The sequence below is a fragment of the Tenrec ecaudatus genome, chromosome 10, assembly GCF_050624435.1.
Source record: "Tenrec ecaudatus isolate mTenEca1 chromosome 10, mTenEca1.hap1, whole genome shotgun sequence".
NCBI classification, from domain to species: domain Eukaryota; kingdom Metazoa; phylum Chordata; class Mammalia; order Afrosoricida; family Tenrecidae; genus Tenrec; species Tenrec ecaudatus.
Window position 1 is genome coordinate 108,956,272 of NC_134539.1, and position 16,583 is coordinate 108,972,854.

Here is a 16,583-nt window from a genome sequence, read left to right on the forward strand (position 1 = left end):
AGTGAACACGGGGAAAGTGGTCAGCAGCAGTAGTCATCAGAAAGACACACGTTGATGCTCCGAAATTATACCATGACACATTCACGAGAGAGTGGCTAAACGTGAAAGGCTGACAATAGCAAATGTGGACAGAGAAGTGGAGCCACCAGGACGCGGAGATGCTGCTGGTGGGACTAGTAAGTGGTAAAGCCACTTGGCAAAGAGCTTGGCAGCTTCAGACAGAATAAATAGGCACCTACCCTTTGATCTAACATTTCACTCTTAGATGTTTACCTAGGAAAAGTGAAAAAACAAAAACGCATGCCCTCCCCTGCAACAACAACAACCTCAAAACCAACAAACACACCCAGAAGGTTCATAGCATTTGGCGAATCACTATCGCCCCAAACTGGGAACAATCCAAATGTCCCTGAGCAGAACGTCGGTAAGCAAATTTTGGTCCATTCATACAATGGGATAACTCAGCAGTAAAAAAAAAAAAGTCGTCACGCACACAAGCAGCATGGCTGACTCTCGTGGGCATCCCACCAAGACAGACACAAAGGAGTACCGAGGACAGGATTCCATTTAAACTCAGTCCTGGGCCTGCAAGTCCCCTGGACGCCTCTGGGGGGCGGAGCAGCAGACTTCCTGGGGGTGGTAACAGGCGGGGTGTGCACCTGGGGTCCTGCACCTGCGGCCTCTGCGTGCTGAGAGGCCGCTTTACACCCACTGCTTTGACAAAAGACACACATTCATACCCACTTTCAATCCCCAAAAGAAATCTGAAGAGGATTTTCACTTTTTGGAAAAACAGCCCAAACCAAACTAGACTGGTTCAGCATTTGTTTTCAGCGGTGTGTGTTCCCCCAACCCCCCGCCTTGTTAAAGAGGCAGCGTGCACCCTGGAGCAGTGGGTGTGAATGGGTGTGACCTCCCTGTCAGGCTCCTTCCCCCGGGAGCTACGTGAACACCTCAGCAGAGCACGGTGCTCCGAGCCTGTGAACATGGTACCTGGGCGGGGTTTTAGGTCTATGTGCTAGTTGGTGAGACGTGACAGGGGATCTTGAGTCTGAGAGCACTCAGAAGTCCTGCCTCTGTAAATGAGTGGCAATTGCATCTTTGCTTTCCCTCCTTTGGCTTACGGAGGGGTCACAGGAGACTCTTGTTTGGGGTACGGGGTAAAGCTGTATCTTGTTAGGCTCTTAGACACACACAAGTACTCGTGACTTATGTGTCCTACAGACATAAAAACATTCTGAAACCCAGCTGCACCCATAATAACTTACAAGAAGCATCAACTAGTCAGGCTCCAAACAAAACACACCTCGGTGTAGGTGCGCACACAAGAGGAGGGTTCCTGCCCAGGTGGATGTGTTTGTGTTCTTGGAGTCTTAAAGGAGCCCCTGCAACCTCAGTATCCAAATGAGTCTGTCCTTAAAGTCTGACTTTCATCCCACCTGCCCTGCTCTAGGCTCCCTTGTCCATGGGCCTATGTGCAATAAAGGGTCTTCTAGAAAGAGTGGGAGCCCTGGTGGTGTAGTGGCTATGAGTTGGGCTGTGATCTACAAGGGCAGCAGTTCAAAACCACCAGTCACTCCAAGAGAGAAAGATGGGTTTTTTTAGTCCTATTAAGAGTTACAGTCTTGGAAACCCACAGGGGCAGTTCTCCCCAGTCCTACGGGGTCCCCATGAGTCGCCATCAACTCGATGGCAGAGAGTTTGAGAGCTGGGAGTTGACCTGTCACAGCCAACTCTCTGGAGCAGTGCCATCCATCGATGGTGCCCGTGCAGAGACGAGACCCACTCAGCCAGGGCACATTTGAAATGAGCCTGCACCAGAGACCCAGTGGAAAGCCATGCAGAGAGGATGGCAGAACGGCAGCCCGCTGAGCCCGCTGTGGCCTGAGGAGGCCCCGTCTGGGTCAGGGGAGTGTGTGTGCCACTGCGTCTTCCTGGTTGATGTTCTGAAGCAGATCACCAGGCCTTTTTCCCAACGTGCTGCTGGGTGGACTTGAACTTCCAACCTTCACGTTAGCAGTCAAGCACAAAGACAGTTTGTACCAGGCAGGGACTTCAGTGGATAGAATAAGCCACAAAACCATACTCGCTGCCATTCAGCCAATGCCAACTCATAGTGACCCTATAGGGCAGGGTAGAACTGCCCCTGTGAGTTTCTGAGACTGTCACTCTTCACGGGAGTGGAAAGCCCTTATTTCTCCTGTGGAGCGGCTGGTGGTTTCGAAGCGCTGACCTTGAGTTAGCAAGGCACGGCCACTATATCCCCAGGTTCCTAATGCATATATAATAGGGAGGATCAAACATGTGCCCCAACTCTCACGTCCTTGCTGCAAAAAGGGAGGAGACCGAGGTTTCTCGTTGATGCTCTTGCATCCTCCGGGAGCCAGCTCAGGAAGGCTCCCAACATCCCTCCACAAATGCTCCTGGCCTCGTCCAGGCGAAATGGAGAGATCCCTTGACTGAACACTGTCAGAGTGGGTGGCTTCCCTAGAGAAACCGAAGAAGGAGAGTCCAGCCTGGGGCAGCACCGTGAGCTAGAAAAGGAATCCTGACCCCAGAACAGACACAAGCTGGCGGGCAATGCATCCTGGGAGGTACAGCTCAGCCCAAAGGTGTGGAGACGAGCAGGCTCTCTGCGGGCCATGTTCTTCCCAAACACAGGTGACCCGACACGACATGCCCACTGGCCTGGCCTGGAAGGGTCGCTGCAGACAGTGATGAGGTGTGGAGAGCTTAGCCCCACAGGAAGCATGCTTGAGTGGACCATGGGACCCCGGAGCTCCATTCTCCCCCTCTGAAAAAGACTGGCATGAAGAGGGAAGGAGAGCACTGGGGAAGGGTCACAGCCCAGCCACCCAGCCCATCCCAGAGTCTGGTGGGGCTCCAGCAAAGTGTGTGTTCAGACCAACACAGGTCAAGTCCAAACATACCCAACTGCAGCACAAGGCGCTATGTGCCTGCTGTGAGCTGAGCAGGAAGAAGGCAGGTCGGACCCAGCTTTTCACACAGTCCAGGGAGCTTGCAGGAGAAGGTCCTGGTAGGTTAGCCCAACCGCCCTGCTGGCCATGGGAGCCTTTCCGTCCCTGATGCCACCGCCCGAGAAGTCTTCCCCCACGCCTTTCTACTGCCGGAGAAGCCACAGCGCAGATAGCTTGCCACCTGCTGAGCCACCTGCTGTCTTCTGCTTGGTTAAGGCCCCTGTAGGCTGCAGGTTGGTTGACGGTCAAGGACCCACAAGATCTGATATAATGCTGGAGTACCCAGGAGCCCCCACTAACTGTCTGTTGGTCCATCTGGGCATGAAGAGCCGACCATGAAAAGGCAGCCCCGGAAGCCAGCAGCATTCCAAGGGGAGCAACCCCAGGCCCGTTCTCAGCCCACCCTGCTCAGTCCCCAGCCTGTGTCTGGCTGGGAGCTGAGTGCTCACTGGGCCCAGCTGCTGCTCAGCATCTCTTTGGGCCGCTTTCCTCCAGCTTCAATCAGGAGTGGGGAAAATCCTTGGAAGAATGCAAGCAACAGAGGTGAGGGAGCGTGGGCAGAGGACTGGTTGCAGCAGGCATGGGGGCATGGGGTGAGGGAGACCCGCAGCTAGGGGTCAAAAGTAGAGGGAGTCACGAGAAGAGGGGCTGCCCCTGTGCGTGAGGAGTGGGATGGTTTGACTGAGAACTGGACTCATCCCATAGGAAGAACACACTGCCTTGCGGTGGGACCTCGCAGGGCATTTTCTGTCTCTCGCTCAAACTCCGGTTTACTTACAGAGGAAATGGGCCGTCCGTCCCTGACATTCTATGACTACTAAGCTAATCGGTCAGAGGTCCAGCCTACCTCAGGCCTGCATTGCCAAGGGAACCAGGTGAGGTCCACCTGGGCTATCCAGATGCTTGGAGGGTGCAGATTAGAGTCATGTGGTGGCCTGGGGAGAGGCCCAGAGACCCTCAGAGAGGGTCTAGCCTTCACCCCAGGATGTCTCAGACCTCAACGTGCAAGAATAAGTGGAGGGCATTGGAGGAGGGGTCAGTAAAGCAGGTGGAGACCCAGGTCAGCAGAGTGAGGAGAATCGTGGGGAAGGGCGGCTCTTTGGCCACAGTTTAAAAAACACGTCTCGGGGTTCAACTGAGAAAAGGACTACCTGGAGGCAGGGCGCCAGCTGGGATACAAGATGCGAACAGAACCAAAGAGGTCGGAGCCGTTTCAAAGTCCCTGCCCCCATCAGTCTGGTCAACACATGGCCAGTGTCTACCAGACACCCACCCCAACCCTCTAGAAACTCCATCTAGGGGAAGAGCCAGTCCCTCCATATCGGGACTGCCATAGCATTTCGTAAGTGCACTCTCACCAAGAGAATGCGGCCGCTGGGGCTAGAGCCCCATCCGATGGCTGGACATCCCATCCGTGCCCAGTTAGCTTTGCCCAAAGAGGACAACTGCCTCACTGCAGACAAACTCCTACCACAGCCACCGAAGGCACCCGAACCCGTTACAAAGACACTGACCTTCAAGCACGACACATACACAGGTCCCAGCACCAACCCCGGGAGGGCTGCAGTCTCCAGGTCCCCAAGGACACCCCCAGCCCTCCACATCACAGGTCTCTGGAAAGTAGAGTGCTGGCGGGAAATCCCTGAACAGCCTCCCAGGAGGCAAAGGACAGCGTGTTTGGACAGTGGCAGGGGGAAATGGACAATGGGTTGGTCAGTGAGGTTTCCTTCCGGGTTGCTTCTCTGCCCCGGGCCTGTCTGGAACTCGGCCCAGGCCAGCCTGATCCCCTTGGGCCCTGGGCCAACCCTCTCCATGCCCCCACCCCCCAGTCTCAAACAGCAGGGCCAAGCACTGGGCAGAGGTGTTTGTCCGTGTCTGGGGAATGAATCAACACGATGCTGCCTCAGAACCCCATCGTGTGGCCCACATTGCCGCTCTCTCTTGCGTCTCCTCATGCCACACTGGCACCTTCCTCCCGGCTTGTCCCGACACTCAGCTCTGCCCAGCTTGGAGGCAACGTCGGTACCTGACTTTCCCCGTCCACCATGCTCAGCGCATGCCTGCCAGCTGCCCATCTCCTCCTCCTGCTCTGAACTGCCCTCATCTGCGACCCTGGGGCCATAAACCCAGAGGTCACTGTGTGCCCTCCCGGGCCATAAACCCAGCAGTCACTGCACCCTCCTCATTCCTGGTCGTTGGGCAGCGCTGGACACTATGCAATACCCCTTCGCCTCCGCAGACCCCCAGGGTCAGCTGGACATGGAGGAGGCTCTCTGCTTCCCGCTCCGCCCTTTGCCTCGGGAGGCCCCCGTCTGGGAGATCGGGCTCAGACTCTTCTGAGTCTAGCCCCAAATACCCAGCTGCTCAGGGGTCTATCCCTCAAGCTCCAAGCGTCGTAAACTTGGAGCCTTGAGAATGTAGTGCCCCCGCACACCCCACTGGCACCCAGCTCATCTCTGCAAACAGCTGCCCCATGAATCCAGCTGCCCCTGACCCATACATCATCCTTTCTTTCTCTGTCTCCTCCAAGCCTCGAAGCTCCTCAGCCTACCTCCTTGAAGTCTGTAGACGTGAGTCAGGTCCCCATCCTCTCCTGCCTGGACAACCATGACAACCCTCCACTCATCTGTCAGCCTGCCCTCGGCTCTCTCTCACGCCTTCTCCACACAACGGCCAGGAGGGTCTTCAGAAGTCCCACCCTCTGCTCCTCTGCGGAAGATCAATGGCTCCGGTGCCCTTTGGCAGACGAAACTCCAAAATCTGCTTGTTCCCAATGTCTGCTTGTTCTGGCCACCACCTGCCCACATGCCCAGCCTCAGCTGCTAACCCTGGCTCCTCCAGCCCGCCCGTGGGGCCCTCTGCCCTTTCCTCCACTGCACGCCCCCCTCGGCCTGTGTGTGATGCCCCAGCGGTGCCTCTCAGGCTTACAGGCACACCGATCATTTGGAGACCTTAGTGAAATGCAGATTCTGGCTCAGGAAGTCTGGGGTGTGGCTGAGGGTCTTCCTTTCTAGAGTTGCTCTAAAGGTAATTCGAGAGAACCCAGGGCTGGTTCCTTGGCCTCGCTTTGGGTTCCAGGGATCTAGAGCATCCTCCTCCTGATCCCACCTTTGCCAAACTAACTCCTACTCAACCCTCACGGCTCAGCTTAAACACCCGTTTCTCAAAGAAGCCCTCCCTGACCCTCCTCAAGACTAGAGCAGGTACCCTTCAACTCCCGGTACATTCTCCGGAGCTACTCTTACTTCTTCTTTAGAATACTCATCCCACGTTGCGGTCCTTCATTCTTGAGATGAATCCCCGCCCGGCGCCCCCCCCCCGCCCCCCGCCCCCTCGACTTTTCTCTCCTAAGCGAAGACTACAGGCTCCAGGAAAGCAGGGACCAAAACTGTTTTGTTCGTTCCCAGCCTCCCAGCCTCCAGCACAGGACCTCGCACCTCATCAACCACTCTCGTGCTGGAAAGCTGCTGGTCTGGACCACCCTGCTCACTCCAGCCCTGCCCTTCCCCACTCTCAGCTCTCACAGTTTAGGCGGGTGGGCATGAGACTGCAACCTGGCCAATCAGTGCCTTCTATCTCTCCAGTATAATGATTGGTTCAGAGAGAAGCATGTGACCTAGGCCAGGCCAATAAGCTCTACCCCTGGGGCTTTTTGTTAGAACTACTGCCAAACAGATACTCTTACGGGTTATGGCTGAGGGGACGATGGGGGGGGGGGGGGGGGGATTGCTGTCACCATCCTGACTCCACAGAGAAAGAGCATGACAAACAGCAGAGAGGCAGAAAGAGACCGATTCATGGACGCAGTCATGCCTGTGGTCCAGACTGGCCATTACAAAGGCAATATATTTCCTTTTATGTTTAAGCCAAACTGAATTCTGTTTCTGTCACTCTCCACCAAGAGTTCTGACTATTACAGCATTCAAATAAATACTGGGCATTGGATGGATTCAGTGAGTGAGTGAGTGAGTGAGTGAGTGAGTGAGTGAGTGAGTGAGTGAGTGAGTGAGTGAAGCCTGCCAAGAGGACTCAGCCACCCCTCCTTGGACTCTGCAAGTTTCCCTGGAAAACCCATGCCATCCCTGAGCACAAAGGCAAGTTCTGGGCTGGAGCTCAGAATGGTGGCAGGATTCTCAGTATTACTCTGTACCCACAAGTCAACACCAGTACCCAGCTCAGATCCCAACACCTGGGACCAGGCCGGGGAAGCTGGTCGGAGCTTCAGTGCCCTCTGGAGACACCACCAGGAGGAAAGCAGAGTTGTCCTCAGTCAGCCCTGTGGCCACTCACTTCGGGACACCTAATCCAAGCAGGGCAGGCTCTGGCTGCCCTTCCCACACCACATGGCCTTGCTCCTGTTAGGGAGTCCACATGGAACAGGAACGGAAAGATGGGTAGGTTTTGTCTGCATTCTCTGGGGTGTGACTTTGCACTAGGTTGGGTCAGGGAGGGGGAGGCAGCAGCGGGAAATGGATAGCCCATTGCTTCCTTGTGAGTTACCCCCTAGCAGAGCCCTGGGACAGAAATGGGGGCTGGCCTAGCTGTCCCCTCAGATGATTCACAAGGCAGGTAACTTCTTTAGAGCAAAGTGTGAGAGAGGGAGGCCTAGACAGGGACACTGGACCTGCAGTCCCCCTGAGGGCAGCGCAGGCCTATGGGGCATCCTGCTGGGGGGTTGGGGGGGGTGGAAGGTAAGAAGGTGGAGGGAGGAGAGGGTTGTCCCCTGCTGCTCGCAGGAATGAGAGGGGCCTGGGCCTGGGGCCTGGGCTGTGGTCTCCCCAGGACACAGACTTATGAAGGAAGTGCCCGTGGGGAAAAAAAACTACTGGTCCCCCACCTCAGTCTCTGAGACAACTCTACCACAGGGATGAGGAGGCAGGGACAGAGGCAGGGAGAGCAGCATGGGGGTGTCATTTAAGGTCCATGGGGGTCTCATCTCACAGGAGCCCTCCCTCTCCACCCCCAGCTCAAGCCAGTCCTGGGTGGCTGGTTCCTAAGCCACCACTGTATTCTATGCTGCCCCATTTCCTCCCACCTGAGCCCCTCTGCTCCACAGGGCCCTTCCCTCGTGGCCAAGGGCCCTGCTGACCCCTTGCAGGGTCATGCCCTCACCACCCTGGGCATAAGCACCTGCATCTTGCAGCCATGCCCTCCCACCACACCCTTGCAGCTTCATTAGATGCTGTCTCAGAGGTGCCAAGTTGCCCAGGCCCCGCTGGACCGCAGCTGGACCTGCAACCAAGGTGACGTCATGGTTCCTATATACACCCTCCCCACATGCCTTCCCTCCCCCTCCCCAACTCTCAGCCCCTTACCTTCATGGTGGGAGGCGCAGTGAGAGGCGGGGACAGCGGCCGGTCTGAGAGGGTCACATCTGAGCTGTTGGCCAGCTCCTGCTTCCTGTGGAGGGAACAGAGATCTGGTGAGTGAGGGCCTGCCCACTGCCCGCCTCTTTCCTTGGCAAGCACTGAGTTTGAGGGCACAGGGTAATGCACGTGAGACAGAAAACAAAGAGTGGGGTGCATGTTCTTTGCTGTGACCTCCTACATTCTAAAGCAGAGCTATGTGACCCCAAGTGCTGCACCTGGACCGTCAGTGACAGCATCACCTGGGAAGTGCTAGCCATCCAGCTCTCAGGTGCACACCAGGACCTGTGGCAGTGGGGCCCGGGCATCTGTGTTTCCATGCCCGCGTGCGTCCTGCTGGAGTGTGAGAACACTGGTCGGAGAGATACAGGGCTCGGGGCTGAGAAGAAGAAGAGGAAGGGTCATCGTTGGGGATTGATCCTCCAGCCCCTCAGTCCCTTCACACACACACACACACACACACACACACACAGACTTGGGCAGGATGAGGCTGCCTGCTGTGTGAGTGGCAGAGAAGACTTATTTTAGGCTGTTGCTGGCTGGGATGGTGGTGGGGCAGCTAAACAGAGTTGCATCACCATGACGACATGACTGCGACAGGTTCCCTACTCGCACACACTCCCCACTTCCCATCTGGCGCTTGCTGGTGGCGGGGCTGTTAACAGCCCGGTCACCAGGCGGAATGTTTGGGGTGAGATAAGCCTTCTCAGCAACAGTTATGCAACAGGGCCAGCTGGACAGACCTGGGGAATCCCCGGCCCAGGGACTCAGGTGTCCTGGCCTCACCCTGCCTCCATCGGGTTGGGGGGGTGAGAAGAGTGGGGGGGCACAGAGCAGACAAGGGTAATGATGTTAAGGAGCCTGAGAAGAGAGGGCTGGGCTGTCGGAGGCCCTGGCTTTGCAGTTCTCTCCTTCTCCAGGGCACCCCTGGAGTCATCAGAAGAGTAGGCTCAGGGCCTGGGTCCCTATTTAAAAATGGCCAGAAGATCCCCAAGTCACCTTGAGAGGATGCTTTTGCACACCCCAATCAGCCCGTGTCCTGTCAGCTGGAGCTGCAGCTCCAGTCTCAAGCCTCTTCCTAAAAGAAGCCCGGTCCTCCCAGGAGAGCCCGGACCTCCTGCTTCCAGAAGGATCTCTGGCCCCAGCCTGTGCCCCTCAGACCACAGGGCACCAGCCACAGTGGCTCTATGGATCCCATCTCAGCAAGACCAAGATCAAGGAAGAAAAAATCGGAATGGAGGTGGAGCCGAAGACAGGGGAGACAGCAGGCTTGAGGTTGACGGGGTCACAGGACTCCTCTACCGAGCAGGTGTTCAGACACCTGGAAGACCCAAGAAACCAGGCAGGGCCCCACAGAGCCCTGTCTACCCTGGATCAGTCACTCCTACGAGTTTGTCCTCAGAGCAGGTAGATAAGGAGGCCGCCAGAACCCCTGGCTTGACTGACACGGGAGCCATCTGGCCCCAGCAACCTCAGCCACACCCACCTCCGGGGTCCGTGGCTGCATCTCCCTTCCAGGTCTCCTGTCCAGACCTTGGTCTCGGTGATGGCCAGAGGGGCCCTCTGTCTCTTAACCCAGAGGCTAACCAGCACAGCCAAGACTCAGCGCGCGCGCGCACACACACACACACACGAATGAACCAGATCCTGCCAGCTCTCAGCAAGAACCACCAGCCTCTCCCCACTTCACGGATGGATATTGGGATTTTCATGGGGTCCAACAGAGCGGCTCTGCCCAGGCTCACCCCTCCCACCCCTCTGCCCTGTCCTGATTGCAGCTGTTGCTTCTCATGTTGAGAGAAAGGCGGGGACGGTGAGCAGAGAGGGGGAGCCTCACCCTAAGTGGAGGATGAGGTGGCTCACCTGTGGGGCTCACAGCCTGGGTGGTGCCAGCGCAGGAATGAACTCTAGTGGCATAGCGACCTGATGAGGCGCCCTGGGGGCCTAGCGGTAACGCATTGGGCTGCTAACCAGAAGCTTCGAAACCACCAGCCGCTCTGAGGGAGAAAACGTGGGCTTTCTACTCCTTTTACACTCCCAAAAGCTCACCATGGCAGTGCTGCCCCAGCCTGTAGAGTCGATATGAGTCGGCATTGGTTTTGGTTACGGCCTTATGCCAACGCCAGGGCTCTGTCCGAGACTCAGGGCAGGGGAGTGCAGAAAGCCTGGTCCGCACACTCCAAGAGATCAGAACCCAGAGTGCAACAAACCCTTTGTCACAACTTGAAATCTAGCCTGCCGTGGTACCCAGAGGGCCCAGGTGGCGGGCCCAGGGGGTGTGTGGGCCATGTGACACCATCCCCACCCCAGCCATCCCTTCTCCGGGCCAGCGGCGGGTATTTAAGAGCGAGCTGCCCAAACCCCGGGTTCAGGCTTTGGCCTTGTAAAGCCAGAAGTACAAAACCAAGAAGGATCAAAGCTCCTGCTTCCACCTCACCGATCCTTCCCGGATTAGCTGTGCTCAACCTGGTCCAGCCCCGGGCCTCGTGACCAAGGACACCAGCACGGGAGCCACACTCCCAAGGACAGCCGGGACAGCCGGCCCCGTCACTCGCCGGTGCAGAGATAAGCAGAGTCAGAGCTATGGGGTTGGTGCCGTCCCACCCCTCCACCTCCCACTCAGGTAAGCACATCAAACACCAGAAGGTGAAACAGACCCGATCAGATCAAGGGGTAACCTTGAACCTGCTCTCATTTATGACAGGCAAATAGTAAATCATTAGTGAAGGCCGGCGCCTTGATGTCACCTATGTAACCACGCGCTGGTCACCCACAGATGTCAATCATGTCCCCGGAGACTGGAAACAGCCCCTCTCATGAAACCCAGTCAAATATCCTAGGGACACACGGTCTGAGACCCACACAGGGGCACAACAGGAACAGGAAGGAGGAGGGACTGGCGATGGAGGATGCAAAGACCGGAGGGAAGACACGGGAGGGAACAAAAAGGTTGCGTTAAGTGTGGTCGAGGCGGCTGGATGAGGTTGACCACATCTACGACGCATCCAGAATAAACCAGTGTGTGGTGGCATCGCGGTTAACCATTGGGCTGCTCACTGCAAGGTCAGCGGTTCACAACCACCAGGCGCCCCACTGTTGAAAGATGAGGCTTTCTATTCCTGTACACAGCGACAGTCTCAGAAACCCACAGGGCCAGTTCTACCCCGTCCTACAGGGTCGCGGTGATTCAGCGTCCACTTGGTGGCAGCGAGTTTTCTGGAGATCCAAGTCCATTAGTGGTTACCTGGAGCCGGAGAAAGGGAGAGAAGGGATGTTGCCTAGGGTACACTGAACTTCTGTTAAATATGACGGAAAACCTTGGAAATTGAATGGGGTGGTTGGTGGCCGCACAGTATGCTGAACAGAATTAATGTCACTGAGCTTGTGCAAACTAAAAGATGTGGAAATAGATGTTTTGGTATAGAGCTACTGTGGTATTATCCAGTGCCCGGTGGCTAAGATTGGAGGGCCAAGTCCTCCCGGGGGTGACTCAGAAGAAAGGCCTGACCATCTCCTTCTGAAAAGGTAGCTGTGGAAAACCCCGTGGAGCCGCTCCACCTACTCTGGCTGCTGCGGAACAGGGTGCGGGCAGAAACTGGCTCTGGTTCTGGTGGCTGCTGGTTATTTTCTGAGTCCATGCTGAGGAGTGGCGAGAGCCGGTATCAATGGGCCTGAGGGACTCAGCCCGAGGGCCCAGGCCGCGCCAAGTGATGCTGGTTCTCCACTCTGCGGGGTTCTTTCCCCTGGGCAGAGGACAGGCTCTGGCAGGCCATCACCAGCTTTGCAATCTCAGGAGTGGCTGGTGCTTTTGAACTGCCAGCCTTGTGGTTGGCGGCCCAGCATGCAACCCACGCCGGGCACCTCGGTCAAAGGCAGGTGACCTGATTTTCCTTTGGTCGTTATTTTGTCAACATTGACGTCCTAAAATATCAGCTGATTTGAACTTTAAAAACAGAGCCAGTTAATGGTATATACTAAGCAATAGATACAGGCGGCAGGCAGGCAGGGCAGCAGTGATGGCGGTGGTCTGGGAACAGCTGGCTTCTGGGAACCAGGCACTAAGAAACATGAACCCTGTCTCAGAGGAAGCGGCAGGTCCGGGCCAGGGCACTGTGCTCTTCAAAGCTCCCTGCCAGGGCTGTGGTGGGCAGCAGAGCGGAGACCAGAGTGGCTAGGAGAGGACACGCAGAGGAAGAAACGTCCTGGGAGGGGCTCAACTGTGGTCCTGGACTCAGAAAGGGAAGGAGGGGTCTGCGGCACATCTCAGAGGATGCAGCGACTAAGAGCAAGTAAAGGTGGAAGAGGGAGCCCAAGACCTCAGAAAGACGCCGGTGTCAGAGAGGAGGGTGCCCTGCTTGATGACTCAGACTTCGGAGGAGGGACCCTGCAATAGGCAGGTGATAAAGCGTTCGCTCTGGACAGGTGGCGAGTCGGGCAACCTGGGGACACCCAGGTGGGATGAGGAGAGACTGAAGCCTGAGCAGAGAGACAGGTGTGGCGAGGATGGAGGTGGAGGTGAGGCCACGCCGTGTGTCACAGATAAAATGAACCCTGCCACAAACGATCCCCATAGATGTTTTCTCAGAAGATCACCAGGCCTTTCCTCCAAGATGCCTCTGGGTGTATTCAAGTCTCCCATCTTTCCTTTGTGCCCCCCAGGGCCTCCCTGGGGAGAACGTGTGGGGCTAAAAAGTATGGAGGAACAGGGGCCCACCAATGGGGCAGGAAAGGAAAGGTGAGGGAAAGTAGCTTAGCAGTAAGGTGTGGAGGGTGGAAGCCAGGGGAGGGGGAGCCGGCCCAGAAGGCAGCCACGGGCCAGACACCTCCTGTCCCGAGACCTGAAGCCACACGCTACAGCCACCCAGCCCTGAAATCACTCTGCCTCGTTGGCAAACTGCAGACTAAGCGGGTCCCCTCACGTGGCCAGTGGGTTTTGCTTGGCACTCCCGGGCCTCAGTGGAGGGAGCTATATCATAACCCATCAAAGGCGGCCAGTGAAGATCACAGCTGAAGGTCACAGCTTCAGAAAGCTTCATAACACAACATGGCAAAACCACGGTGTCACCGGGTCTCAGAACCCCAGCACTGTAACAGCTGCCTGTACTTCCTATCCTGGCCAGTGAATGCAGGCAGCTCCTGGTATTGCTCACCCGGCTCATGTCTATGATGTATATCTCCATACAAGACCATTTCTACACAGCGATAAACCCCTTCTCTTATTTCCTTTGAGACGAGAGAGAGAGACTCTCAATGCCACCGGGTTGTGGCTGGCTCACAGCGACCCTTGAGGACAGGGTAGAACTGTCCCTGTGAGTTTCTGAGACTGGAACTGTCTACAGTAGAAAGCCCCGTCTTTCAGACTTTCTGACCTTTCTGATCGCAGCCCCACCCATTGCACACTCAGATACTCGCCGTGAGGTTGTAGGTTCGAATCTCCCCAGAGAAGAAAGGCCTGGTGAGCTACTTGCAACAGCCATGGGAAACCCCGTGGGACCAGCTCTGCCCTGACACACAGGAGGACCCCAGGGTTCCAGGCAGCTGGAGGGCAACAGGGAGAAAGACTAGGCTTTCTACTCCCACGGACAGTGACAGCCTGGAAGCCCACTGTGAGTTCTGCTCAGGCCTCTCAGTCCACTATGAGTCGGGACTGACCGATGGCAGTGAGTGGGTTTTTTGGTTTGGTTTCAGAGAAAGACAGATTATTCATCCCGCTGAGACTTGTAGGATGAATATGCCAGACCGGCCACGTACGTGTACCTGAATCTCACTCCCTCAGAAGACCCTTAAAATAACTGTTTAGTTTTTTATTCAAGCGGGGGATGTGGGGGGTGGATTCCAAACTCACAAGGACAGACATAATGGAAAGGAGAAATGCAGAATTCGGGAAGTTGCAGGTATGTGGGTGATGGACACGGGGCAGAGGGTAACTACCTTGGCAGAGTGGGGGAAACCTCCACCTGAGTGGGCACACGAAAGGAAGGTGTGGACCAGTGGACACCTCATTCCATAGAGCCCCAGAAGGCTCGAGGGCGCCTGCATCGGAGATGCCAGCTGGGAAACAAAGGAGAGTGTTGGACAGTTGGGACACTGAGTCTTTGGTTACCTCACCCCACCCCGGGTCACTGGCCATCCCCCAAACAAGTCTCCCTACCTCACCAAGGGTTCCCCTCCAAAGAAATGGAACCACAGCTGGACAGGACACGGCTTATTGAGAGGCTCTGAATAATCTCTACGGAAAGCTAGGATCCGGACTCCTTCGATGGAAATGGCAGCTTGCTATTTGAGCAAGAAAGTCCTCGGCATAGAAGCACCAGGTGGGTGGCAAGTCCCCCCCATTCCCAAAGAGCTCCCAACTCAGGTACGGGTACGGAAAGCCAAGGATGCCCAGACATCTGAGGGAAGTTTCCAACCTGTGGAACAGACACCGAAATCATTGCGAAGCCTGAAAGGAAACCAATAAGGGGCCATAGAAAACTTCAAAAATTACTCTATATCAGTATCGTCAGAGAGATAAGCTATTGTATCCACGACCCAAAGAGAGAGAACGCTATTAAAGTGGAATGATCAGGGTACAAAAGAGGGATCTTAGGAATTATAAATAAGATTGGAAACCTGAGCAGAGGAAGCATCCCCTCCAAAAAAAATAGAAAAGGACAAACACATGAAAAATTAAAAATAGAATAAGATCATAGGATTCACTCTCTGAACAAAAAAAGCTTCCAGAAAGAGGTAACAGAGAAAGAGGAGGGGCACTGAGGCAGCTGGTCTCCAAAATTGGCCTCCCAGTGAGCCTTTTCGCTTGATATGGGTGGCAGTTACATAATCCTCTGTCAACTTGCGAAGGGGTGAGTCTAGCCTGTCAATCATATCACAGCTTGGTGGCCTCATTTGGAAGCACCGTAGTGATAAATAGCTCACTGGAGATCAGATACACCCCTCTGTGTCGTCTTCCTGCTGACAAGACACATGGAGCTCCAGAAACAGAACCCTGGACTGGAGGAGCCACATGGAGACCCACCCCAGCCCTGGGATACTTCCACCACCACTGGATCCACAAGACTTTCCACCCACTGGCCTGTGATCTTCCTGCATTTTGGCGTCATTGCATGCATTTGTGAGTTTGACATATGAGCTAATATCAGAATTATGGACTTGATCTGGACCAGGCTGGGATGTTTTCTTAAATATGCAATTGCTCCTTTATAGAGCTCTTTCTTATACACGACTGTCTATGAATTTGCTTCTCTAGTCAACCCAGTCTAACACAGCATGGTGCTCTAAGGTATCCACTTCCGTGGATCTGGCTTGCCCACCCGACACCCTGCTAAGTTTTGACCAATACAATGAACCGAAAATATTGTGTAACTTCTAAGGCTGAGTCACAAGAAGCTGTGAAATATCCAGGAATCTCTTCTGGGAATGTCTGCACTAGGGTAGTATTTCCCAAAGTGGGCAATCTTTCCTCCTGGGTGCGGGGCGATGACATGATCCAGACAGTGATGGGATTCAAATATTTAACAACTGATTCGCTGCCCTAATGACCGCTTTAAGTATACAGAAACGATACACCAGAAAGTAGTTCATGATTTCACACAGTTCTTATTTAAATAAGAATAATAAAAGAGGTACACAAAACTAGAAGATATTATAAGCAAGTCTTACAATTGCGGGACCTACACAGGAAATAAGCCTCCTGTGATTTCCCTTACCCGTAACAGAAGGATGGGAGGAAAGCGGTTACCAAACAGAGGGCACTGGAGAGATGCAGAGAGATCAAAACGATAAGCCTGGCCTGAACAGTGAAACCTTGTCAGCTGATCCCCCCTCTGATGCACTTTGGGCCTGATCTGACTTTCAACATTCTTTTTTTTTTTCCTAACCCTAACCCTAGACTTTCAACATTCTTTTGTAATTTTTTTGTTTCTTGTTTGTTCATATTGGGGTTTATCTCAGATGTATTTTATCATTGGGGTGACCCTCATGAATTTTTGTTGTTATGTTTTTCTGTTTTTCGGTCTCTGAAACCCAGGATTGATGAGCCTATAGAGACAGCAAATAGAATCAGGTTTCGGGGGCAGAGTGGGGTTGGGGGCAGATGAAAAGGGAGCTGATGTCAAAGAGTTCAAGACGGAAAAGAATGGTTTGAGACTGATTGCAGTAGTACTAGTACAACACCGCTCGACGCGACTGCGCTGTGGAACAATATGATATCTGGATTCGCTCCCAAGAAGATGATTTT

At 54.8% G+C, this 16,583-nt stretch overlaps 1 protein-coding gene across 1 annotated transcript in view; it reads right to left on the reverse strand.

Annotated features, from left to right (window-relative positions):
* Positions 1 to 16,583, reverse strand: part of RAP1GAP2 (RAP1 GTPase activating protein 2) — a 273,779-nt gene that overhangs the window by 117,012 nt on the left and 140,184 nt on the right. The window contains exon 4 of the mRNA XM_075559607.1: positions 8,294 to 8,378. Within this exon, the coding sequence (XP_075415722.1) occupies positions 8,294 to 8,378 (85 nt within the window). The remainder of the gene's footprint in view (positions 1 to 8,293; positions 8,379 to 16,583) is intronic.